Here is a 26850-nt window from a genome sequence, read left to right as displayed (position 1 = left end):
AGAACAGGGAACTGTATCTTGGAAAGCAGTCACTCTGAAAAGGAGCCACAGTGGACAAACAAACAAACATGAGCTCCCGGCACAATACTGTGGCAAAGTGGGCTAATGCGATCCTTGGACCTATACCCAGGGGAGAAGTGAATAGAAGTACGGAGATTATTTTACCTTTGTACGCAGCACTGGTGAAACAGATACTGGAACACTGTGTCCAGTTCTGGTGCCCACATTTTAAAAACAATGTTGAAAAATTAAAGGAGTACTTAGAATCATAGAATATCAGGGTTGGAAGGGACCCCTGAAGGTCATCTAGTCCAACCCCCTGCTCGAAGCAGGACCAATTCCCAGTTAAATCATCCCAGCCAGGGCTTTGTCAAGCCTGACCTTAAAAACTTCCAAGGAAGGAGATTCCACCACCTCCCTAGGCAATGCATTCCAGTGTTTCACCACCCTCTTAGTGAAAAAGTTTTTCCTAATATCCAATCTAAACCTCCCCCACTGCAACTTGAGGCCATTACTCCTCGTTCTGTCATCTGCTACCATTGAGAACAGTCTAGAGCCATCCTCTTTGGAACCCCCTTTCAGGTAGTTGAAAGCAGCTATCAAATCCCCCCTCATTCTTCTCTTCTGCAGGCTAAACAATCCCAGCTCCCTCAGCCTCTCCTCATAAGTCATGTGTTCCAGACCCCTAATCATTTTTGTTGCCCTTCGCTGGACTCTCTCCAATTTATCCACATCCTTCTTGTAGTGTGGGGCCCAAAACTGGACACAGTACTCCAGATGAGGCCTCACCAATGTCGAATAGAGGGGGACGATCACGTCCCTCGATCTGCTCGCTATGCCCCTACTTATACATCCCAAAATGCCATTGGCCTTCTTGGCAACAAGGGCACACTGCTGACTCATATCCAGCTTCTCGTCCACTGTCACCCCTAGGTCCTTTTCCGCAGAACTGCTGCCTAGCCATTCAGTCCCTAGTCTGTAGCGGTGCATTGGATTCTTCCGTCCTAAGTGCAGGACCCTGCACTTATCCTTATTGAACCTCATCAGATTTCTTTTGGCCCAATCCTCCAATTTGTCTAGGTCCTTCTGTATCCTATCCCTCCCCTCCAGCGTATCTACTACTCCTCCCAGTTTACTATCGTCCGCAAATTTGCTGAGAGTGCAATCCACACCATCCTCCAGATCATTTATGAAGATATTGAACAAAACCGGCCCCAGGACCGACCCCTGGGGCACTCCACTTGACACCGGCTGCCAACTAGACATGGAGCCATTGATCACTACCCGTTGAGCCCGACAATCTAGCCAGCTTTCTACCCACCTTATAGTGCATTCATCCAGCCCATACTTCCTTAACTTGCTGACAAGAATACTGTGGGAGACCATGTCAAAAGCTTTGCTAAAGTCAAGAAACAATACATCCACTGCTTTCCCTTCATCCACAGAACCAGTAATCTCATGATAAAAGGCGATTAGATTACTTGTGGCACCTTAGAGACTAACCAATTTATTTGAGCATAAGCTTTCGTGAGCTACAGCTCACTTCATCGGATGCATACTGTAGTTCACAAAAGCTTATGCTCAAATAAATTGGTTAGTCTCTAAGGTGCCACAAGTACTCCTTTTCTTTTTGCGAATACAGACTAACATGGCTGCTACTCTGAAACCTGTTGAAAAATTGGAGATGGTGCAGAAAAGAACCACAAAAATTATTTGAGGGATAGAGGAAATGCCTTACAGTGGGAGACTCAAAGAACTCAATCTGTTTCTGATCAAAAAGATGATGAAGAGGTGACTTGATTACAGAGTGTAAGTACATTCACAAAGAGATAACAGGTATAAAGGGGATTTTTAGCGGAGAAAGGCATAACAAGAACCAACGGCTGGAAGCCAAAGCCAGACAAATTCAATTTAGAAGTCAGGTATAAAATTTTAACAGCGAGGATGATCAACCATTGCAACGAACTACCAAGACTAAACGCCTTTTGGAAGATTGGCTTTAGACAAACACAAGTGATTGAGTTCAATACAGGGATAACTGGGTGAAACGTAAAGGCCTGCATGATACAGTAGTCAGATTAGGTGATCTAATGGTCACCTTCTGGCCTTAAACTCTATGAGTATATGACATGAGATGATTTGGAGCAAAGACGATCAGTGGTTCAATTGGTCTAGTGGACCTGGTTCATTTCCTGGCTCTGCCATAGACTTCCTATGTGACCCTAGGCAAGTCACTTAGTCTCTCTTGTGCTTCAATTTCCTATCTATAAAATGGGCATTTCCCTACCGCACAAAGATATACTGAGGTTAAAGCACATTAAAAATTGTAAGGTGCTCAGATATTAAGAGGGCACATTAGATAGGAACCCTCAGGCCCAGCTACCATTGCCAAAAAGTTTTGAACTGAAGAAGTTCCTATACTGTAACACAATGGGTGCTAAAAACCCAGAGTGAGACTCCGGTGAGGATGCCATGCTTAGAAAAAAGAAAAAAAGGTTCTCAAACATTCCAGAAATAATTTCATCATTTTGCTAATATCAAACATGGGTAATTTCACCCTAAAAATCAGGAAGTTAAGTGAAAACAGGAGGTTATAAGTGAGCAGTCTTACTTATAGCACTTGCTGTTAAGGGCATGATATAATCGGAAAAATCAAAATGCATGGAAATATTCAACACAGCAAAACTCAGGTTATTCATACTATGCCATCAATGCTTGATTTTTAAATGTTAATCAGAATGATTAGGTTAATTTTAGATATTCATGTTCATAGTTTTTTTTATTTTTATTTATTCATATTTTAAAATGTGAGATATGGGCAAGTTCTAGCTATGACCAAATGCATAAGTAACACTGGTAAAGATAATGACTAGTGTAAAGATTTAAAGTGAAATATGTATAACGAGGCTGTAGACCAAGACATGAATTCAGAGTTCTGCTGTAGCTCACGAAAGCCGATGCTCAAATAAATTGGTTAGTTTCCAAGGTGCCACAGGTCCTCCTTCTCTTTTTGCAGACACAGACTAACACGACTGCTACTCTGAAACCTATTCCTGATTATGCTTGTCTAATTCCTGTCTGTAATAGGTCAGGAAAGTCACTTAATTTTCTCTGTGCTTGTTTCCCCATCTACAAACTGCGCATAATGCCTCTTACCCACCTTCTTAAAGTAATCAGAGATCCTCAGATGAAAGGTACTCTAAGTGCAGGTCTCACATACTGTCTGGCCCCAAACAGAATTATATTTCTTCCAAATGTTTCTCTCAAACAACATCAGTTTTCACACATAAATCTTACTTGGCCGCTTCGGATAGCTATCAAGGACCATTTTGCTTCATTAAATGGAAGATTCAGCTTTAAGAAAGTTATTTCAATTTGAATGAAATCCTCAATCAATACATTTATTTGACCTGGCAACTATTAATACTAAATGAGTAACATTTTAACCTTTTCTGTTTTGCAGGTTGGTCCACAAAGGAATCCTGGTGACATGCCCCAGCATGCAAAAGAACGGCGATATAAATGCTAATGACTAGGGCTGGAGTAATCACTCTAGTGATGTGGGAAAGGTAAGCTGGCTTTTATTTAAAGGGTGTTTATACTGTTATATTCCCTAATCACACTTAAAATTTAGCTAGGTCCTTGAGAGTAAGATACCAGTTGTTTGAAAGTTAAAAAAAAAGTCTATTTCATTTTAATTTTCCAGTCATCTGTTTCTTTGATGGAGGCAGGAACTGAGGAGCTGCTCTGATGGCAGGTGGTGTAAAACACTGCCAGGGAGACTACAGGCTGTGCTCAGAATGTATCTTGAACCAGTGCACTGGAACTGCAATCTCTCAATCAGGTCTAGCTTGGGGATGCAGAAAGGGAACAAACATCCTGTCCTCTGTCTGATTAAGAGAGCAGAAGAATCTATTGGATGCTCGAACATTGCAAAAGCAGCCAAGCAAGACAGGGACTCTAACAAGCAGCTGAATAGCCACTTATCCAGCCATAAAGGGAGTACGGGGAGGATGTGGGACCTTTAATTCAAGGCCTGAGTGGCACTGGACTGGCTCTCATGCCAGAAGGTGGCTTTTTAACCTCTGTTCAATAGCAAGACATTCCCTTCACCTGATGCTTTCCTACTTTCTTATACACATCTCCAGGCAGTAGGAGAGGAACTGGAGAGAGTACATGCTGCTGCTACCTACTGGTAGAGGGAGGCTTGGGGAAGAAGCTAGTGGCTACTTGTCAGAGACTCTCTCTTTTCAAGCAATGCTTTGAGGAGAGAAGCCAGTAACTGATATGGGGCTGGAGAAAAACATAACAATTCGTTTTAAAAGTCAAAATACAGACACCTCAAGGACCTAACTAAATTTTAAACTTGTTAGGAACAAAAACTGGTATAACCACACTTTATTATTGCCCAGTTCTCCAAAGAATAATAAAAAGAAAACCTTAGAGAGCTGTGCCATATTGAATAAAAGCTGACTTACCTTTTCCCCTTATGCTGAGTACTCACGCCTGCCCTGATCAGTGATGGTACTGATATCACCTACCAACAGAATGGTGGGGCACATCTTTGTAGAGCAGGAAGTCAACAACTGTAGACCAGGCTATAATGTAGAATTGCAAAAGAAAAGAAAAAAAACGTGTATAAAACTTAATTAAAAGCCTTGCCAATTATGTTCACTGGGCAGTTGGCAGTGCATACCTGAAGTTGAGACTTTTAAAAACATTACAACTCCTCTCACTCTCCAGAAAAAACAGTAGAGAATTATTACTGGTTTCTCAGAGAGCTATGTATGTGAATAAACAATTCACAGATCAAAAGGGACCATTATGATAATCTAGTCTGATCTCCTGAATAACAGGCCACAGAACTGCACAAAAAGCTTCTGCATCAAGCCTGTATATTCTGTTTGAGCTTTAGCATATATTTTACAAAAATATCCAATCTTGATTTAAAAAGAAATCGAGTGACTGAGAATCCATGAAGTCCCTAGGTAAATTATTCCCATGCTTAACTACCTTACTGTTAAAAATGTGCCTTGTTTTATTCTGAATTTGTCTATCTTCAGCTTCCAGTCACTGGACCTCATTATGTTTTTTTCTGCTGGATTAAAGGCCCCTACTATCAGAAATCTTCTTTCCATGTAGGTACTTATAGACTGTGATCAAGTCATCCTGTGACCTTCTCCATGTTAAGCTAAATAGATTGACCTTCTTTAGTCTGTCACTCAGATTCAAATACCAAAGAAAAAGGCTACTTGTGATGACTATATTTGCCTTACAATCATCTGAACAGAAGTATGCAATTAGCCAATGTAAACAATCGATAAAAAACTAATGCTATCTACAGTTTTCATTGCTACAGGCAGCTGTATCCTCAAAGCTTTCCTCTGTACCAACTAAGTACAAAGTAGCCTGAAAGCTTTATCTTCAAAATTCCAACTTTTACCTTTTCTGTAGCATATTCAGATTTAGTTTTTAAATTTTTTCACTAGATGTGTAAGAGTAAGGGATGAGGTCCAGAAACTGCAGCATTTAAACAATAAGGATTAGTGTGCTAAATGCGCAAGCCGAAGCAATAGATTCCTGGAAGGAGAAAGGTAAGGGATAAAGATTGTTGGAAGATGGCAACTTTAAAAAGTACAAAACCTTTCAGAACATGGAAGTGTGCCTAAGGCACACTTTCCTAATCCAATAATAGGGATTTTCCCCAGACTGGAATCATCATGTGTGTTGTCTCATCTGATAAAAAAATTACATCAGACCAAGAGACCATAATTACAGATGAAGCAGCAGAAGTAAAGACTAAAGATCTTGGAAAGACATGGTATGGAGATTGGTCCTTAGGTGCAGCACAAAAGCAACAAGCAGTGTCTCCTCTCTCAATGCAATTTTGAGAAGCAGTTCTGTGGCATCAAGATGCCTCTTAACATTGCCAGAAGTCCCCAGACTCAGTTGGTTGATCTAACGAACCTCTGTCAACAGGAGATGCACTTTGCAAACTGAATATTTGTATTGGTTATAACCTCTTCCCAGGCACGAAAGACAAACAAACATGGACGTTTGTAACAGACATCATATCCCTGTATTAAGCCCAAGACCTGAAGACTGCTTTTTTAGCAACGTCAACAATGCTGCCCGAGATGTAAAAGGACCCAAGAAAGGGAAGATATTGAATATATGGTCTGATGGGACCAATATAACAAGTAAGGGAAGCAACTTAACACAGCTGGGCCTCAGACAACACATATAACGGCGTGGCAATTGAAAAAAGTTGTTTTTTAGAATGAAAAACAAAATGAATGGCTATACAACTATGAAAAAATAGTACTCCATAGAGCCAGAGAAAGGGCCGGGGGAGGGAGGAAGAGAACAATTAGGAAACCTCAAAGACACCAAGCCTGCTCTGAGCTCACTGCACACCTGGTGGTCAGAAGGCACTGGAGAACAGTTGGGGCACTCCCTCTTTTATGGCCTCTGAATCCTGTGTGAGGAGAGAGGGTGGGGGCTGAGTGGCCCCATCTTCTAGAAAATTCTGAGGAGGCACTTATCCAAGGAGTGGGGAGCTACATAGGCAATTTTCAAAAGGAGAACAGAGAGCTATTCCCCCACTTTCCACCATCCAGGAAAACACCTGTATGTAATAAGGAAGCAATGAAGAAAAACAAATATTGCAAAAATCCTACATTGTTCTAAAACACTGTTGGCAACTAACACAGGACAGCCATACACTGGAAGTCAGGATATTCTGACTTCCGACAGTGTATATATAAAATAACTGTTAAAGCGGCATATACACTTGTCTGAAATTGGTAGTTCATATCAGCTCCTGTTAGACCTCAGCTATCTCGTTTGTTATGTAAAACATGGTTAGTGTCACACGGGGATTACAGCATTGTTTGAATTAATTTTCTATTGATTACTAGAAAACTTGGCATTAAGCAAACAACTCCTTTTTTAAAAACTGCTAAATAGTAATTTAACTTTTTTAAATAGAAGTTTTAAAAGGGGCAACAGTTATCTACAAAGAATTTAGCAAAAATGTTGCTAAGTCTAAAGTATGTGGCATGTACATTAAGTCTAATAGACATGAGTGATGTATATCACTGCCTGCAGAGTTGTTGATAAAGAGTTTGCAGATCTACATAAGAGGATGGGCAACATCACGTGACGAAGCAGCTGATGGAGCCATTCAATACATCTTCATTCCTCAGTCACATCAATACGTAGTGAAACAACTAAGTTTCCCTTGAGTAAATACATCTGGAACTAGTTTGTTAATACTTTGAACTTATAACTGCACTCCTTTCATCTGAGGATTTTAAAGAACTTCACAAAAATTAAGCTTCTCAACACGCACGTGACGTAGATAAGTATTATGCCCATTTTAAAGACGGGAACAAGGAAGTTAAAGGACTTGCACATCAAAGCCACTAAAAATCACACACACTTTAAGCATCAAGCTTCAAAAGATAACTAAAGTGCTGTGCAAAAACGTATCAGTCAATCCTTGAATCAAATGAATCAGCTACAGCTGGACCACAACTTTAAAAAAAAAAAAAATCATACAGCTGAAGACTTCACTTACCTTTTTCTCCATCTGAAATAAGATCTCGTTCTCCTTTCTGAACAATTGTCAAATTCCCCATGGCTTGACTGAGCCGTAACACACATCCATGGTGATCATTGCTATCCACAGGATCTCTAAGCTACAACACAAGAATTCCATACAGAATAATTCATTTTACCATTAATGCAAAACCAAACAATTTAAGCCTATGAAAAAAGATTTGTTATTCAGTCTTTCTATACTTTTTTATATTCTTTCCATTCATCCATTTTGTGCTGCCAAAAAAGAAAATTGTTATAAAAGCATCTTTTTTTTGCTTGCTTTAAGGATGTGCCAAGCAATGATCCAGTGTTGTCATGACAACTATCACATGCAGATTTACTTATCCCCACGATGCTTTTTACGTAGCTAAGGAACAATATGGAAGTTTGATACAATATCCACAAATATTTTTTGAAAGATGAAACAAACACATACTTATGTATCACCAAAAAATTAATCAGCAGCTCACCATAGCTTCATAAAGTCTGCTAAACTCCATATAGTTTGGAGTAAGAATGGCTCGCTGGTAACCTTGAATAAGAGAGGGTTGTTGGGAAATGAGCCACAATCCATCCTGCAGAAGACAGTTAAAAAAAGAATTTATTTAATAGCTTTTTAAATATCAGACAAATAAATGTATGAAAAAAAAATACTTACAGCATCAATGACAATAGGAATTCCTTTGACCTTGGCTTTTTCTATAATACCCTGCAAGAAATGCAAATGATTTTAAGACGCTTGCTATGTTAACTCCCAAAAGATCTAAATGAAATTCAGCAGTTTATTTCAGTCTAAAAAAAGCTGCCTAAGGAGTCTGGTCACACAGATCACCATTTCAAAGAAAAAATTAAAAACATGGTTAGAGGAGACACTTCCATATCAAATTTGTGCATTTTACAGACAGAGATATCTTCTAATTGCTAGCAATGCAAATTTAGTAGGACGTCTTAAAGATAAGCTGTACTCTTTCTGGTTCACATTTAACCAGCAGCAATGGAATCCTGCAACTGAAACTAGGATAATATTTGTGTTGATGTGTGAATGAGAAAATAATCCAATTCACACTCCCGTAGCTGTACTGGCTTCAAAATGCTAATAAGTAAAATGCAGTAAAAGAAAAGGAATAAGATGATGACTAAATAAGTTCAGGAAATATATCTGCCGAGCAAGACTGTGTTAAGTTTAGTCACTTTTCTGACCATAACCACACTGTAATACGACTGTGTTAATAACATACCTTGTGTGACAAGACAGACATGAAATGATTTTACACTAGCAGAATGAGTTTAGAAACAAACAGGAAGGGTGGACTTTTATTTGCAAAAAGAAAAGGAGTACTTGTGGCACCTTAGAGACTAACCAATTTATTTGAGCATAAGCTTTCATGAGCTACAGCTCACTTCATCGGATGCATACTGTGGAAAATACAGAAGATGTTTTTATACACACAGACCATGAAAAAATGGGTGTTTATCACTACAAAAGGTTTTCTCTCCCTCCACCCCACTCTCCTGCTGGTAATAGCTTATCTAAAGTGATCACTCTCCTTACAACGTGTATGATAACCTGGATTTGTGCTGGAAATGGCCCACCTTGATTATCATACACGTTGTAAGGAGAGTGATCACTTTACATAAGCTATTACCAGCAGGAGAGTGGGGTGGGGGGAGAGAAAACTTTTTGTAGTGATAATCACCCATTTTTTCATGGTCTGTGTGTATAAAAACATCTTCTGTATTTTCCACAGTATGCATCCGATGAAGTGAACTGTAGCTCATGAAAGCTTATGCTCAAATAAATTGGTTAGTCTCTAAGGTGCCACAAGTCCTCCTTTTCTTTTTGCGAATACAGAATAACACGGCTGTTACTCTGAAACCTTTTATTTGCAAAGTTTCTTGCAACAAGTACATACCAGTCCAAAAATAAACTGTCTCTGTCCCCTCATTAATCACTGAAAGGCAGCAGTGATTAATAAAAGCTTTTAGAATGTTTGTCGTTGGCTTATGCACTGACGCTTGAGGATTTAGATCTCCCCCCTGCCCACATATAATGTAACAGGGAATGTTATCTAAATGTCTAATCATTTTTTTTAACCCTACTAAGCTTGTGTTCAGATTATATCACACGGCCATGAGCACCACAGGTTAATTATGTACAGTAAAAACTGTGTTATCAGAAGTGCCGGTTAATAAAGTGCTGGATATCTCCCAATACAAATAATCAATCTAGTAACTGACAACCTCCATTTCCCCAATGTGCCGGATAACAAAGCTTTTACTGTATTGTGTAAAAAAATATTTTATCATCAATTTTAAATTCACCAAATATACTCTGTTCTTGTACTATGAAGGAGAGCAAATAAGAGTGTCCCAATTTGTCTTGTCTATCATCATCATCACCACCACCACTACTCCCATAACCACCTTGGTTGTTGGGGCACCATCACTGATAAGCCATCAACCAATTGTCTCCACCCCTGACGATTGTGTGTCAGTGCTCGAGTCTCCGCGAAGTCCGTTCCTGTCCACTCTTATGTTGTCAATCCATCACTTCTTCTGTCTCTTCTTCTCCTCTTCCCCTGTACTGTCCCTTGGAGGATGATCGTGGATAGGCCAGTGAGCTTGTTACATGGCCGTACCACTTCAGTTTGCACTTCTTCATGGTCGTCAGGAGGTCTTCATATGACTTGGAGCGTTGGGTGATGATGTTGCAGACCTCTTCATTAGTGACGTGATCAAAGTAGGAGATGCCCAGGATTTTACGGAAGTATCTCATCTCTTCTACCTGTATTTTCCATTCAAGTTTTGCCATAAGGGTCCATGTCTCGCACACATACAGAAAAACTGAGATGACCAGTGCGTGCAGCAGTTTCAGCTTGGATTCCAGAGAGATGTTCTTATTCCTCCAAATTGGCTTTAGCTTTCCCACTGTTGCTTGCACAGTTCTTGCCAGAATTTCTGCCTTTGATCCTTCATCAGTGATGATTGCCCCCAAATACCTGAACTGTTTCGCTGTCTCCAGCTCTTGTCCACTGACAGTGATATGTGAGCTGATCCCGTCATGTACGTTTATCATCAGCTTGGTTTTCTCTGCACTGATTTCCATACCGTATTTTGCAGAGCTTTCATCCAATCGTTTCACAAAATTGGCAAGCTCATCTTCGTTACCTGTCAGGCCGGTCAATGTCATCAGCTAAGCGAAGATTTGAGATTGTTTGCCCCCCAGGGCTGATTGTGCATATGTGATCTTCCAGGGCATCAGTCATTTTGCGCTCCAAGTAGATGTTGAACAGCGTGGGCAAAAGAAGGCAGCCTTGCCAGACTCCAACAGTGTTAAAAAACCACACTCTTATTGTGCCATTGACGAGAACTGTACTGCTGGCCTTGGCATACAGTTGTTTAATGGTAAGAATAAGCTTAAAACCAACACTGTACTTCTTCATGGTTGCTCAGAGAGCTTCATGCCATACTCTGTCAAATGCCTTTTTGAAGCCAACAAAGACATGGTAGATGTCCTGCTGATGTTGTAAGTACTTCGCACATAGAACATGAAGATTAAAAATCTGTTCCGCGGTAATTCTTCCAGCACGAAATCCAGCCTGTTCTTCAGCAATGATATTCTCTGCTTGTGGCTTCAATCTGTTCAATATGACTTTCAACATCAATTTGCTGGCATGGCTAATTAAGCTTAAAGTCTGGTAATTTTGACACAAGTGCAGGTTGCCTTTCCTTGGCAGAGTGATGATTAGTGACTGTGAACACATGGAGGGCCACTCATCGGTCTGCCAGATCTTGGTGAGTACATCTATTACTATTTCTACTCCAAATTCCTTCAGTTCGGCTGGGATGTTGTCAATACCTGTAGCCTTTCCATTCTTGAGTGATTTCACAGGTGTCCCCACTTCTTCACGCAGTACTGGAAAGTCATCCTCCTCTTAAATCTGGGCTGTCCAGGACACTAGGATCTCCATTTGTCCGGTGACTGTATACATCAAAGCAGTAATTTGTCCATCTGGACAATCGAGATACAAAAGGAGCACTTAAAGACGACAAAGTCATTTCGGAGAAACTAAATGAATTCTTTGCTTCAGTCTTCACAGCTGAGGAAGTTAGGGAGATTCCCAAATCTGAGCCGTCCTTTGCAGGTGGCAAATCTGAGGAATTGTCACAGATTGAAGTGTCATTAGACTAGGTTTTGGAATGAATTGATAAACTTAACAGTAACAAGTCACCGGGACCAGATAGCATTTACCCAAGAGTTTTGAAAGAACTCAAAATTGGAATTGCAGAACTATTAACTGTGATTTGTAATCTGTCCTTTAAATCAGCTTCTGTACCTAAAGACTGGAAGATAGCTAATGTAACACCAATATTTAAAAAGGGCTCTAGAGGCGATCCCAGCAATTACAGACGGGTAAGTCTAACGTCAGTACTGGGCAAATTAGTTGAAATAATAGAAAAGAATAAAATTATCAGACACATAGAAGAACATAAATGGTTGGGTCAAAGTCAACATGGTTTCTGTAAAGGGAAATGTCTTACTAATCTATTAGAGTTCTTTGAGGGGTCAACAAACATGTGGACAAGGAGGATCCAGTGGACATAGTGTACTTAGATTTCCAGAAAGCCTTTGACAAGATCCCTCACCAAAGGCTCTTACTTAAATTAAGTTGTCATGGGATAAGGAGGAAGATCCTTTCATGGACTGAGAACTGGTTAAAAAGACAGGGAACAAGGGGTAGGAATAAATGGTAAATTTTCAGAATGGAGGGGGTAACTAGTGGTGTTCCCCAAGGGTCAGTCCTAGGACTTATTCATAAATGATCTGGAGAAAGGGGTAAACAGTGAGGTGGCAAAGTTTGCAGATTATACTAAACTGCTCAAGATAGTTAAAGACCAAAGCAGACTGTGAAGAACTTCAAAAAGATCTCTCAAAACTAAGTGACTGTGCAACAAAATGGCAAAAGAAATTTAATGTGGATAAATGTAAAGTAATGCACACTGGAAAAAATAACCCCAACTATACATACAATATGATGGGGGCTAATTTAGCTACAATTAATCAGGATAGAGATCTTGGAGTCATCGTGGATAGTTCTCTGAAGACGTCCATGCAGCGGCAGTCAAAAAAGCAAACAGGATGTTAGGAATCATTAAAAAAGGGATAGAGAATAAGATGGAGAATATCTTATTGCCCTTCTATAAATCTGTGGTACGCCCACATCTTGAATACCGCGTACAGATGTGGTCTTCTCATCTCAAAAAAAATATACCGGCAGTAGAAAAGGCTCAGAGAATGGCAACTAAAATGAGGGGTTTGGAATAGGTCCCATATGAGGAGAGACTGACGAGATTAGGACTTTTCATCTCGGAAAAGAGGAGACTAAGGGGGGGAAATATGATAGAGGTATAGAAAATCATGAGTGGTGTGGAGAAAGTGAATAAGGAAAAGTTATTTACTTGTTCCCATAATATAAGAACATGGTGCCACCAAACGAAATTAATGGGCAGCAGGTTTAAAACAAATAAAAGGAAGTTCTTCTTCACACAGCACACAGTCAACCTGTGGAACTCCTTGCCTGCAGAGGTTGAGAAGGCTAGGACTATAACAGGGTTTAAAAGAGAACTAGATAAATTCATGCAGATTAAGTCCATTAATGGCTATTAGCCAGGATAGGTAAGGATTGGTGTCCCTAGCCTCCATTTGTCAGAGGGTGGAGATGGATGGCAGGAGACAGATCACTTTATCATTACCAGTTAGGTTCACTCCCTCTGGGGCACCTGACATTGGCCACTGTCAGCAGACAGGATACTGGGCTGGATGGACATTTGATCTGACCCAGTAAGGCCATTCTTATGTTCACCTGTTGATGATGTCTTTCTTCTGTAAGACTGTTCCCTTCTTTGTCTTGAATTGCATTAGCATTGGTCCATCTTTCCTACGTCAGATCTTTTACAATCTGGAAGATTCATTTGCTATTTTTATTATTGATACATTCTTCAATTTTAGAGCATTGTTTTTCTATCCATATCTCCTTGGCCACCTTCATTCCTTTCTTGATCTTTCTGCCAATCACTCTGTATTTATCAGCCCCCACAGTGCGATTCTCGTCTCTCTTGAGTTCTCTAATGTCACACATTTGTAGTATTTCATTTGTGACCCAAGGTTTTTTCTTCTTACAGTGTATCCCAAGAATGTCCATTGCTGTCTCATTCATTACAGTGTTGAAATTGTTGGTCATTGTTTCTATGTCTTCCTCCAGAGCAAGCAACGGAGCAAATTTTCCACCAATCATTGCTTGGAATGACTCCGCAATGCTTTGGTCTCTAAGTCAAACTTGATTCTGCTGAACTTTGGCCTAATTATTTTCCTTAGCCGCAGCCAAAAGTTTAGCATGAGGTTGTGATCACTTCCAGCATCAGCACTGGGGAAGCTCCTTGTTTTAGCTCTGTTGATCCCAGAACGAAATCAGTTTTGCACAATGTCGTCGTCGATCTGACTGTGATGAAAACCATCAGGTGCATGCCATGTTGATCGTCTGGATGCTTTATGTACTCCTAATGCATTTACAAGGACCAGATTGTTATAGCTGGCAAACTCCAAAAGTCTCAATCCTCGCTCATTGGTTACTGCATCACAGAAAGGGCCACAATAATTTTGCCAGTCTGCGTGTGCATCAGTACCCACTTTAGCATTCCAATCTCCCTGTACAATCAAGATATCTTTCTTGTGTACCTTATCAATGATATCTTGGAGCTGATTATAAAAATCTTCAATTTGCTCATCGTCATAGTCTGTTGTAGGGGCGTAGACTTGTACTACTGTGATATTGAACGGTACAGCCTTTAGACTGATGGAAATAAGCTTGCTGGATATTGGGTTGCATCCTAATACTGTATTCTTGATATCCTTATGCAGAAGAAATCCTACACCGTTGATATGTTTGTCCTCTCCACTGTAATAGAGTACATGGCCTTCCTCTGTTAGAGCCTCTCCAAAGTTCTTCCGTCTGACCTCAGAGATTCCTAGGAGGTGCCAGGGGTATTGTTCCATTTCATCTGTGAGTTCTTTCAACCTCCCTATTTGTCTCAATGTCCTTACATTCCATGTGGCTATGGTAACGTTCTTTTATTGGGATTACACCAGTAGTATACTTGTCGCGTTCACCCTGGTAGGAGACGGTTGGCATGGTCATTATTAACCCAGGCTGCAACCAATCCGGTATGGACATGGTTGACTTGCTCATCATATGGTGTGTCTTGGGCAAATTTTTAACCTGGGGGAGCCCATCCCTCTCCAGGCAGCCCCCTTTTAGTTGCCTTTTACGACATGCAGGAGCAGCAGTGGGGACTATTCGGTTCCCAAGCCCACAGGGGGTATACTTGTCTATACTATTTGTTATTTTATATGGATCTATCTTGTGCTCACAAGCTCATTTCTTCACCATATTAAATAGCTCTAACACTTCCATTCTTCTAACGATTTTCCCTAATGGTCTTTGGACTCCCATCTACTTCTGATATTGCTGACGTGACCAGAACTGAACACAGTGCCCATTTTTTGCATACCCTAACACTTGTTTTTTGTCTGATTCCTGCTGTGCAGCAAACAGATGTTTTGAGGGAGCAGTCCACATTAACACCCAGAGGCTTTTCTTGAATGCTTATTGTCAATTTAGAACCCTATGCTGCCTATAAAAAGTTCAAATTAGTCTTTCCAACATGTTTAACTTTTAATTTGTTAAGGATTAATTTCAATATGCTGTCATACTGTTCATTTACCTTTTTTTAGGACCCAGCAAAGTTCTTCAATCTTCTCATCTCAAGCAATCTAAATAATTTTGTACCATTTACAAATTTTTACCACCATACAAATTTACCTACTCTTGTAGATCATTAGTAGCTATATTTAACAGTGGTTCTAGTATGGAGCCTTGGGACCCCCCCCTGCAATTTTCTAAAAGAGATGCTCTAGTTCAAGCAGGAATTAATTCAGAAAAGGTCTATTGCCTGTGTTATGCAGGAAGTCAGAACGAATGATCACGGTGATCCCTTCTGGCTCTATAATCTATGAATTAATCTTTTGGAATATTGAAAACTGACTATGTATTCCTACTTTTTGCTTTCCTGCAAAGACTTTATGAAAGTCCAAATGAAACATACCGACATGCTTTCCATTATTTTGCTGAAACACACAAAATTCTAGTAGATTTGCACAGCATGATTTTCCTTTACAAAAGCCTTGCTGGTTTTGTCCTTATATCATGTGCATTTACAATTATATTTGGTTGCTTTAATCAGTTCACTTGGAAATAAAGTAAGTGTTTTGTTTAATTCCCAGGACCAACCCTAACATTTTCAGAATATAACACCATCAATTACTGCAATCTGGTATTGGAGCCAGTTTTACATGGACTGCATATTTTTGTATCTCAGTCACTTCATTCTTAAGCTTCTTCAGTACTCTGGGATGATCACCATTCAAACATGATGACTTACTGCTACTAACCTAATCATCGTTTGTTTCAGAACCTCATCTTTTGATCCCTCAATATTTTGACAGTACCTCATGCCTATTACCTGAAAAATTAGATATAGGGTAGACACCTCCCCAATATATTCTGTGGAGAAGACTGATGCAAAGGTACCCAACAGAACCACAAAAATCCAATCTCACCTTCAAACACTACTCATCTTCATCACAGTAGTAACTCGGAATATTCAGAAGACATCTAAATGGACTCTCTTCTCCTCTACACAGAATACAACGTACCATAGCAGTTAAAGGTTAACTCCCCCATTCAGAACAGGATGGGACCACCACCTACTTACAGGGTCTTACTTTGGAACCTTATTAAGTTATTTTATATGCCAACATCACTAACTATTTCACTGTTGACAAGTCAAAGCAAAACACCCAGCTGCTTGAAACAGCTCAGCTGGGAATGAGCTGAAATAGCTCAGTTGGGAGAGCATTAGACTGAAGATCTAAAGGTCCCTGGTTTGATCTCGGTTTCGGCAGATGATTTTGGGATAGCCCAGTGGTTTGAGCATTGGGCCTGCTAAACCCAGGGTTGTGAGTTCAATCCTTGAGGGGGCCATTTAGGGATCTGGGGCAAAAATTGAGGATTGGTCCTGCTTTGAGGGGGTTGGACTAGATGACCTCCTGAGGTCCCTTCCAACCCTGATATTCTATGATTCTATGACACACAGTATTGTCATGCTCCAATACTCTTATTTATTTGAATGAACATTCAAAGGCAATAAAACAAGAATTAAAAAATGTAAACCTGTCTACCAAAGATCAAATATCAAAATAATTTAAAATGTTTACTACTATTAAAAAAAATATGGTAACTGTCATTGGAACAAATAGAACACAAGATACCAAACACCCTCTGGGCAGAAACACATCGTCATGAAAAACTCATGAGATTTGCACATTTAAACCAGTGTTCCCAAGAAATTTTTATTGCTGCTGAACCTCAATCTAAAACAAGGTAATTTTCTATAACACCCTCTGAGTCAGAAGCACCTAGTCTGAGAAGAACCTATGTAAAAATGGCACCCTCTTGATCAATAGATCTGTTCCTTTTCCTTGGGGATGTTTAGTCTACAGAAGAGAATAATGAGGGGGGATTTGATAGCTGCTTTCAACTTCCTGAAAGGGGGTTCCAAAGAGGATGGCTCTAGACTGTTCTCAGTGGTAGCAGATGACAGAACAAGGAGTAATGGTCTCAAGTTGCAGTGGGAAAGATTTAGGTTGGATATTAGGAAAAACTTTTTCACTAGGAGGGTGGTGAAACACTGGAATGCGTTACCTAGGGAGGTGGTGGAATCTCCTTCCTTAGAAGTTTTTAAGGTCAGGCTTGACAAAGCCCTGGCTGGGATGATTTAACTGGGGATTGGTCCTGCTTTGAGCAGGGGATTGGACTAGATGACCTCCTGAGGTCCCTTCCAACCCTGATATTCTATGATCCTATACTCTATGTGTGCTGAGGGCTTGATCTGGCTTGCAGAACCTTTAATAGTGGTAAAGATTTAAACAACAGAAAGAATGAACCCAGCTTGATTGAGGGGTATGTCAACGCTGCAATAAAAGATCACAGCTGGCCTTGGTCAGTTGACTCAGGCTCACGGGACTTGGGCTGCAGGGCTAAAAATTGCAATGTAGACATTCATGCGCAGGCTGGAGCCTGGGCTCTGAGATCCCCACAAGGAAGGAGGGTCTTGGAGCCTGGACTCCAGCCCCAGCCTAAATCTCTACACATGTCAGCAACTTATGTGTTACCCTGGATTTGAGGGATGTGTACCACAAAATATTATCAAGCCAACTGCAACCATGTTATGTGCATTCAGCCACTATTAATTAATAAAAGAGAACACTGCATAGTTAAGGTTTAATTGGAAAGCAGGCTTTTAGAGGCAAAGTCAAAACTAGCTGGCAGTTTCTGCTAATCAGAATGGGACGAAGGGAAAGAAAAGTATACAGATGAGACTGAAAACCTTGGTGGTTAGGAGACCTTAAGTCTGGGCCCCTCTAATATTAAAAGTTTATTGAAAGTTAGGAGAAATGATAGCTCATAGTGACCTCCCTGCTGGGTTATGTGTTTTGTAACGATGTGTTATAAAAAGACTAGATAATAGAGTGTAATTTGGAGCAGTCCTCCGAAGTCAACTTGAGACATTTTTTCCCCGACATCTTTTCTCCCCGGCAGGTGAGCAACTAGTCACTGCAAACCTGCTGTTAATTACTCACTATCGTTCCAGATGTTAGGTAAATATCTGGGATGTTCTGAAACTATTGCTTATCTCTGAGTGTGCTTAAAATCTAATGAACTGCAGTTTTAGATAGAGCACGCTTACTTGCATTAATCTTTTATCAGACGGAATTGCTGTGTTCCCATTGATTTATCCCCGATACCAGCTGGAGTGAAACAGTTAAGTTACCCCTGCTGGGGTTCTGAAAATCCTGAGTAACAGAGGCATCCATTTTATGAAAATATTTGTCCTTCTGTATATGAACTATTCACGTATTAATACAATTCAAACTGAAAGCTAGTTAAGAGATCTAATTTTAACATGTACAGTATGCATTATAAAGTTTACCATCACCCTTGTAGTTTAAAGGGGGGAAGGAGAGTGGTCTTTGGCAGAGGAAAAGGAAAATCTTACGATGATTTGGGGAAAATTAAAAAAAAAAAGAAGCAGAAACACCCAATCACTGAAACTAACAAAACTGGAGAAACTGCATATAAATTACTCCCCAAACAGTTTTCTTTCGCACAGGAAACAAATATAGGCAAGACCTACTTCTCAGTTTCTCTCTGAATTCAAAAAGAATCCTTTGCCAGTGAACTTGCTTGGAATCCGCAATTAAGAGCTTCCACAGTACAGGACAACTGTACCTGTATTCCCCTCAACAGTTCAGCAAAGGCAACAACTCTTGGCTTCCAGCTCCCCAGCTGTTGCCTCTTTTGGGTCTCTCTCCCTTCTGACCAGAATATTCCCAGGCTGAACAGTTGTCTTTCCTTTACTGTGTCATTCCCAGTCAGGTTGTCCTAGGACACCTGCTTCTTTTCTCTTCAGAGATGGGTAACAAAGTGATTGCTACGAACATAAGTTACCACACAACTCTTTGTAAGCAAGCCTGCTTTATAAGGAACAAAGCATTACAGAGAAAACATAACAACAACAACAAAAGAACCTACACGGCATGTTAGTAAGTTTACTAGAGTTCATCCCAACACTGACATGGGCTCTGGCAAGTGCAGTCTTTTAAATTTCATTGGGTGACTCCAGGTTCTTGTTATTTACCCCTTCACATAAAACACTTATTTACTTTCTCCATACCCTTCATGATTTTATAGACCTCTAACATATCCTTCTCCCCTTATTCATCTCTTTTCCAAGATGATCAGTCATTTCCCAGTCTTTTTAATTTCTCCTAATATGGAAGCTGTTCCATACTCTTAATCATTTTTGTTGCCCTTCTCTGTACTTTTTCTAATATATGTTTTCTGAGATGGGGCAACCAGAACAGCAGATAGTATTCAAGGTGTTGGCATACCATGGCTTTATATAATGGCATTGTGATATTTACTGTCTTATTATCTATTCCTTTCCTAATAGTGCCTAACATGAAAAATAAGAAGCCTGAATGTATTAGTATCTTAGCTCACTCAGATACTATGAAGATATTCATATACTACAGACAAGATCAGAGTTAAGACAGATGAATAGAGCCCTAAGACCTCCACTCTCTCATGAGACAGGAGCAGATCTTAGAGCCCTCTTCTTTCCCATCTTCACTGCCAGTCAAAGAAAGATATAAGGGATAATTACAAACCTACATTGCATTCTTATATGCATAAGGCAGCTTGCTTAGACTAGCCAAAAATATTGTAAAGAAAAGGATAACCAAAAACCCCCCTTCAATACAAATTTAAATGGCCAATTGCTGTAGCTGCTTTTTCCCCTTGGGAGAAATAAAGTTACAAAAGTGAAATTTACCACTGAAGCAAACCGACTGCACCTATCTCTAGCACAGAGATGATGGAAACACCAGGCCTCGCTATGTAAGTGACTGGGATTCACCTGCCCTGACTACACTCACATACTGAAGCCTTGGGTGAATACAATGTTTAAACAAATCCAAATAAGCCACACAAAAGGGGATTGAGAAGTAGGCCCTTTCTACCCAGTACTGACCCAGAAAACACACAAACACAAAACATGGCTCCTAGAGTTGATGGGCTTTTTGTACAGTGCTTAGGAGAATGGAGCCTGTATCCTGATAGGCTTTGTCTTCTCTGCTAAAAAAAGTGCATATTTCACCTCCGGGTAACGAATGTGCCTGAGCTATCCCCATGGTTAAAAAACACATTGAAGACGAGACATTTTAGTTTCACCACAAGGTAAGCTTGCAAAGGTCAACCCTATACCCCCGCCTGAAGTTGGCGTTGACCACATAGCGAAACTAAAGCACCTTATCATCACTGTGTTATTACCTCAGGGATAGCTTATGTATGTTAGTTACCCTGAGGTAAAACACACACCTTTCTTATCAGTGAAGACAAGGCCAAAGAGGCCTCTTCTACAATACAAATAAATCAGCTGGTCAAAATTTTTAGACAATTATTTTTTACCTTCAATTTCAACCAATTTTTGGACTTTTCATTGAAAATTCTAAACTTTTTGTTTTGCTTTTAAAAAATCTGAAATGAAATAAAAATTTCAAATGGAAACAGAACATTACGATTGTTTTGTTTCAGTTTTTTGTTGAAAAACAGAAACATCTCATAGAAAAGTAAACATTTTTAATGAAAACCTGTTTTGTTCAAAGTTTTTCACAGAAATAAAAACTGATTTTTGACCAGCTCTATAAATAAAGAGAACTTCCCACTTGTTAGCACACTGGGACAGTAGGGGCACAGGGCACTGAGTCTTTTCACTAATATAGCATCTATACATCATCAAATAATTTTTTAAAAATAAACAGAAAGAAGATAAATCACAGTTTCAATGCAGAAGTTCCCAAAATCACTTTCTTTCTCCATCACATTCAGGATACTTTAACCTTCTGGTTTAAGCGTTTCTTGAATCTACTGTTTTGTAAATTCCACGCTGAAATGTCAAGATCTCTGAAAAACCTAGCAATCCAACTTTTTGTTATGGTCACTGATTAGCCCAGCATTTCGCTTCACCAGAATTTACTATATTGTACACACAGCTTCCGGCATTAGACTGAAACATGAACTTTGGTGTGTTGACATATGACAGCAATAATGCAAGACTTCATCTTGGAATATTGTGTAACAGTTTGTTCCTCTCTGTACAGAAATATTTAAATGCTCTTTTTTCCAGCAAGAATATTGCTTCCATTAGAAAAGGAAGTTTATATTTATTTATTAGCAACTCCTCCAGTGCGTGGGTACACATTTGCTTACTGATATCGTTCTTGGCAAAAAGTTTTCAAACCTGGGTGCCTAAAGTGAGTTGAAGCTTAAGCATTTCAGTTATTATTTTTGATCATTTCCATTTTGCTGATGAATCTGTTAAAAAAAGGGGGGGGGGGCGGGGAGGGGTTGGGGACAACATTTTCTAACATAGGAGCCTAAATATAGAGTTAGGTGCTTAACTTTAGACACCTGCGTTAGAAAATGTTGGCCTTTGTTTTTACAGATTTACTATCAAAATGAAAGTGATCAAAATAAACCACTTGGATGCATGAGTTTCAAGCCTCACTCTGAGTTTCTGATGGTGAAAATATGACTTAGGGCTTGTCTATATGGCAAGCCAACAGCAAGCCAGAGGATGAATCTACAGTGTACAAGCTTGCCTCCCATTTGAAATGGCAGTACATCAAAGTGTACTTCGTAACTGTTAATGTGTGGTAGCAGAGTCCACGCAGTGAGTTAACGTGTGACAGTCTAGCATGCTGCAGATTCTCACTGTGGCTTGCCATGCACCAACTTGCCACTTAGACAAGCCCTAAGATCTATGACCCTCACCACAAAGGCTGGGCAACTTCTAGTTTTAACTTTTCTCTTTAAATTATAGTTACTCACATTTAGTGACCAACAGATCTTGACTACTACCAGTCATAACAAAAAGAAATCGTGTATAGAAAATTCATTTGAAGGCAGTTTTGATTCACTTATAGCCAGTAATCCTATTACAGATGTTGCTTTCAAACTATATTTTAATGGCTCCATTAAGACTATTACACAATAACCCCACTGAAAAATATTAGTTTAGCTGCACAAAAACTGAAAACTTGGTTTATAAAATTCAGTAACAAAGATGTAGAGCAAAATACTAGAGTACACATTACCTTAGCGTTCTCAAGTAGTACGTCATCTCTACCTAAACCAGGTCCTATGACAACTGAATGCAGTCGCGGCAACCACTTTTCCACTTCATGAACAGCATTAGGACGGTCACTACGTAGGGAAAACAAGTACAAAGCATTTACTTTCAACACTCTCAAATCTGAAATCTAGCATCTCCCATGTACATCTGAGGTTAGCCAAACATTACTGCTATCATGCCGGTTTTTGCCCTCTTGTGAAATAAACAAACAGATTTTTGTTTTGTTGAAAGTTTGTTTTTTCATCTTACTGGGGAGAGGAGAATTGGGAACCATTTGGGGCCTAAGCGCTCTCTAAGGAGTGGAACGCCTGTTAGCAAAGGCCCTAGTCTTGCAATTAGATCTGTGCAGGCAGACTCTGATCCCACAAGGAATCCTGTTCACTTGAACAGGATGCTACACAGATGCACAATCAATGCTTTAATTAGGAATTCTAGGGATCAGGATCTTTATGTTCAAATGCCCAGCTATTTCATTAGTTAAAAGGACTGGTGTTCTCTGTTCTATATAGAGCTCAGACTCCCCTCAAATCACTACCCAAAACTGTAAAGAAACCATCTTTGAAAAACAGATTTGTGGTAAACCATGTGTCTATTTACTTATCCTTCACCTTTACGAAGGTAAGGTTCACTGACATTACTATAAGCCTCTACTGTAAAAAAAAAGTCAAACAAGTTGAGTTCTACAAAATTCTGATTTGAATTTTAAAATATGCCAGCATGAGGAACTTGGAAAACTACAGTATAAGGTAAGTGCCACTGGAGAAATAATAGATTTCCTTTAGATTAGTACATGAGTCCTTGTGTATACTAGAAAAATGCAGTTGTTTAATGAAACTGATTTAACAATTGAGTGATTTCAACTTGTGCAAACACCCAATACAGCAGTATCAATACATTACCAATTTAAGAAAGGGTTAAACAAGTTTAAATACATCTAGGATTATGGATCTGCACTGGTTTAATTAGACTGATTTTTACATCTATTTAGTTAAAACAGTGCATCTTTCCATACTGGAAAAAGCCTCAGAGATGGAAGAGATCTCTTAGACCTAATCATTCTCCCTGTAGAATTGTTCCCTACGATACATGCTGTATTTCCCCAAAGGAAGATGAAGGTTATTTACCTGTAATGGAGTTCTTTCAGATGGACTCTGTATATTCACACTACTGGGGATGTGCCAGTGGGTACACCTCACAAAAACCTGCTCAGAGCAATGCCAAATGAGAGCATCACCACCCACCACTCCCCTCTGTGTTCTGGAACATTCCAAGGCCGAGGCTACGAAAGGGGGCTTGACACCCTCTGCCACTTCTGTTCCTTCCACTTCCTCTTCAGACTTAAGATTCTGAGGAGAAGGTGGGCAGGGAGTGAGACAATGCAGAATCCATCTCAAAGAATTCTCATTACAGGTAATTAATCTTCATTTCTTCTTTTAGTATCCTCTGCATATTTCCACTCATGAGATAGTTTGATAAGCAGCACTTCCTGTAAGGAAGGTATGATCTGGGGTCCTAATTGAACAGGGATCATAGTAATGCTCTTCCAAATTGCACATTCCACTGAGATGCTAAGTCTAGGGAGTAGTGTTTTGTAAGTGTACATACAGAGCTCCAAGTTGCAGTTCGACAGATCTTCGCAATTTGAACAGGTCTAAGGTGTGCTACAAAGGCTGCAATTGCTCTAGTAGAGTGTAATCTAACCCCCAAGGAGGGTGGAATGGATACTAGTTCACAGCGCTCCTGCTTGCACTGCCTAACCCAACTAAGTAGCATCTATGAAGAGAGAGAGTGTCCCTTATGGTTATCAACGTATGAAATGAAGACACTGTTAAGACACTAAGGGTATGTCTACACTACCCTCCGGATTGGCGGGTAGTGATCGATCTATCGGGGATCAATTTATCACATCTAGGGTAGATGCGATAAATCGATCCCTAATCGCTCTGCCGTCAACTCCTGTACTCCACCGCGGCGAGAGGCAGAAGCGAAGTCGACGGGGAAGCAGCAGCAGTTGACCCTGATCCATGAGGGCACGAGGTAAGTTGACCTAAGATAAGTCAACTTCAGCTACGTTGTTTTCGTAGCTGAAGTTGCGTATCTTAGGTCGATCCCCCCCCCGAGTGTAGACCAGGCCTAAGCCTTTTAGCATCCAAAGTATGCAGCTCTGTCTTGTCTACATGAGTACAAGGTCTAGGGAAAAGGCACTGGATAATTAATAGTTTGATTAAAAGGTGAAAGTAACACACCACCCTGGGAAGGAAACTAAGATTAGAGCAATGCACCACCATATCCTCTGGAAGACAGTGAATGAAGGATACACTAGGCAGGCATCTAATCCACTCATTTGTCTAGCTGATGTCATAGCTATGACAAAAGCCATTTTGATAGACAAGTAGAACAAAGAACACTCTACTTTGGCCTCAAAGGAAGTCTGCGTAAGAACTAATTTGAGATCCCAGGATGGGACTGAAACTTTTATGCATGGATACATACCGACAAGTCCCTTCATAAATTCCTTTAACGTATTATGTGCAAAGACTGATTTATCTACCAACACATTACAGACAGCTATAGCTATTAAGTGAACTTTCAAAGGAGAAGACAGAAAACCCCAAATGATTTAATTAAAGCATTCCAGAATAGACTGAATTGCTGCTACTGATGGATACATGTTTCTTGCTTGCCCATTTCACAAACTTATTCCACTTGAGATAATACCTTCCAGTAAACTGCTTTCTAGAGTTAATCAATGCTAGTGACACTTCCGATGTGCAAGATTTCCGAAGGTACATTAGATTCCTATAGGCTATGCAGTCAGACGCAATAATAGGGTGTCAGGAGATAACTCAACAGAAGGGCAGAATGTAATAAGTCTTTGGCCACAAGGACAGGCCTATATACACCCTTGGAGAGCTGGAAAAAGTCTAAGAACCACTGTTGCCTTGCCCATGCTAGGGGAATCAACGTTATTTTGGTTCTGTCTTATCTTATCTTCTTTATCACCTTTGGAGGAGAGGGAAGGGGGAAAAGATACAAGGCAGACCTTTTCCCCACTCCAGTAGAAAGTCATCCAATATAGACAGACTGTCTCTCCTCCTTCTTGAGCAAAACGTCTGATACTTCGCATTTTGTCTGGTTGCAAATAAATGTATGTCTGAGAACCCCCACAGGGTGAAGATCTCATCTATCACTGATATTTTTAACAATCAGTCATGAAGTTCCATTACATCTCTGCTCTTTTGATCCACCAGTATGCAGTCCTTGCTTACGAGGCGAAGAGCTACGGGATAAATAATCACAAAGCACAACTGCTTTCTCGTGCTGTTGTAGAGAAAGAATTCCCCCATTTGTTCATATAATACACTGCCATTGTGTTGTTTATGAAGACTTGCACTACCTTGTTCTGGTTGTGAGGTAGAAAAGATTTCAGGCAGAAAGGCTCTGTTCCTACATGAGAATCAGGAACTGCTCCTGTAAAGGAAATCCTTTGTGTAGAGATTTTTTTCTTGTTTATCAAAAGCCCTTATGTCTCAGAAAGAGAGAGACCACTTGAACTACAACCTTGGAAAGGCCTTCATCTGATGAGGTTTTGGTCAGTCAGTTGTCTAAGTAAGGTTAAATTTGAGGTTTAAGATTCAATCCTGAAGACAATGTTGAAGACTGCCTCCCCTTCCTTTGGGGCTTTAAAGCCTTTTGCCTCTGTTGTGGCTGGGAAGGAGGGGGCTGTTCATGCAGAAAGAGGTATCTTTGTGAAAAATAAGACAATGAAGAGGAAGGGGGATAGAACTGTCTAGGATATCTGAAGACAAGTCCTGAGGTCCTCTTTCTTGGAGGCTGGCAGACTTCCCAGCATCTTTAGTTGACCTAGTGTCCTTCATTTTCTCTTAATTACTGAATAACCCATAGCCTTTGAAAAGAAGGTCTTCTACCTTGGATTTAGTTTCAGGTAGGAGAGCAGACAAACAAAGCCAAGTATGTCTGTGTAGTGCAACAGCTGACACACTCACTCTTGCTATTGAGTCCAATGAATCATAAGAAGCTCTGAACAAATGTTTAGCCATTATTTCACCCTCCATTATGAAGGCACTGCCAAGTTTCCTTTGGTCTTCGAGAAGCACTTTGGCAAATTCTCTATGCTCATTTTCTCCCTTAAGTGGTACTAATAGTGCAATCTCCCTGCCTGAATTTGCCATTCAAACATTGAGCAAAGGAGATGAAAACGCTTTTCTGCCAATTGCATCCCATTTTCTTTCCCTCTCCGTCAGAAGGAGTAGAATGTAACTGTCCTCTGGATCTTTATATTGACACTACCACCACATGAGAATTAGAGGTAGCGTGTATATGAAAGAACGAGAACCTTCATACAGTAAT

The 26850-nt window shown here is 40.0% G+C and overlaps 1 protein-coding gene and 1 non-coding gene across 8 annotated transcripts in view; one reads left to right on the top strand and one right to left on the bottom strand.

Moving 5' to 3' along the window:
* The window catches only part of NAXD (NAD(P)HX dehydratase), a 74927-nt gene that overhangs the window by 16370 nt on the left and 31707 nt on the right, over positions 1-26850 (bottom strand). For 6 of the 7 annotated variants that reach the window (XM_077813424.1, XM_077813409.1, XM_077813400.1 and 3 more), the window contains 4 exons: positions 22442-22550; positions 8264-8314; positions 8076-8180; positions 7583-7703 (listed from right to left, as the gene is read on the bottom strand). In XM_077813424.1, the coding sequence (XP_077669550.1) occupies positions 7583-7703; positions 8076-8180; positions 8264-8314; positions 22442-22550 (386 nt within the window). Of the gene's footprint in view, positions 1-4478; positions 4599-7582; positions 7704-8075; positions 8181-8263; positions 8315-22441; positions 22551-26850 lie in introns of all 7 variants that reach the window. The other variant, XR_013345684.1, reaches the window with a different exon arrangement.
* On the top strand, positions 16555-16626 carry TRNAF-GAA (transfer RNA phenylalanine (anticodon GAA)). The gene has a single exon. It is a non-coding gene; the product is annotated as a tRNA-Phe (tRNA).

Source organism: Eretmochelys imbricata, chromosome 1 (genome assembly GCF_965152235.1).
Source record: "Eretmochelys imbricata isolate rEreImb1 chromosome 1, rEreImb1.hap1, whole genome shotgun sequence".
NCBI classification, from domain to species: domain Eukaryota; kingdom Metazoa; phylum Chordata; order Testudines; family Cheloniidae; genus Eretmochelys; species Eretmochelys imbricata.
This window is presented reverse-complemented; position numbering and strand designations above follow the sequence as displayed.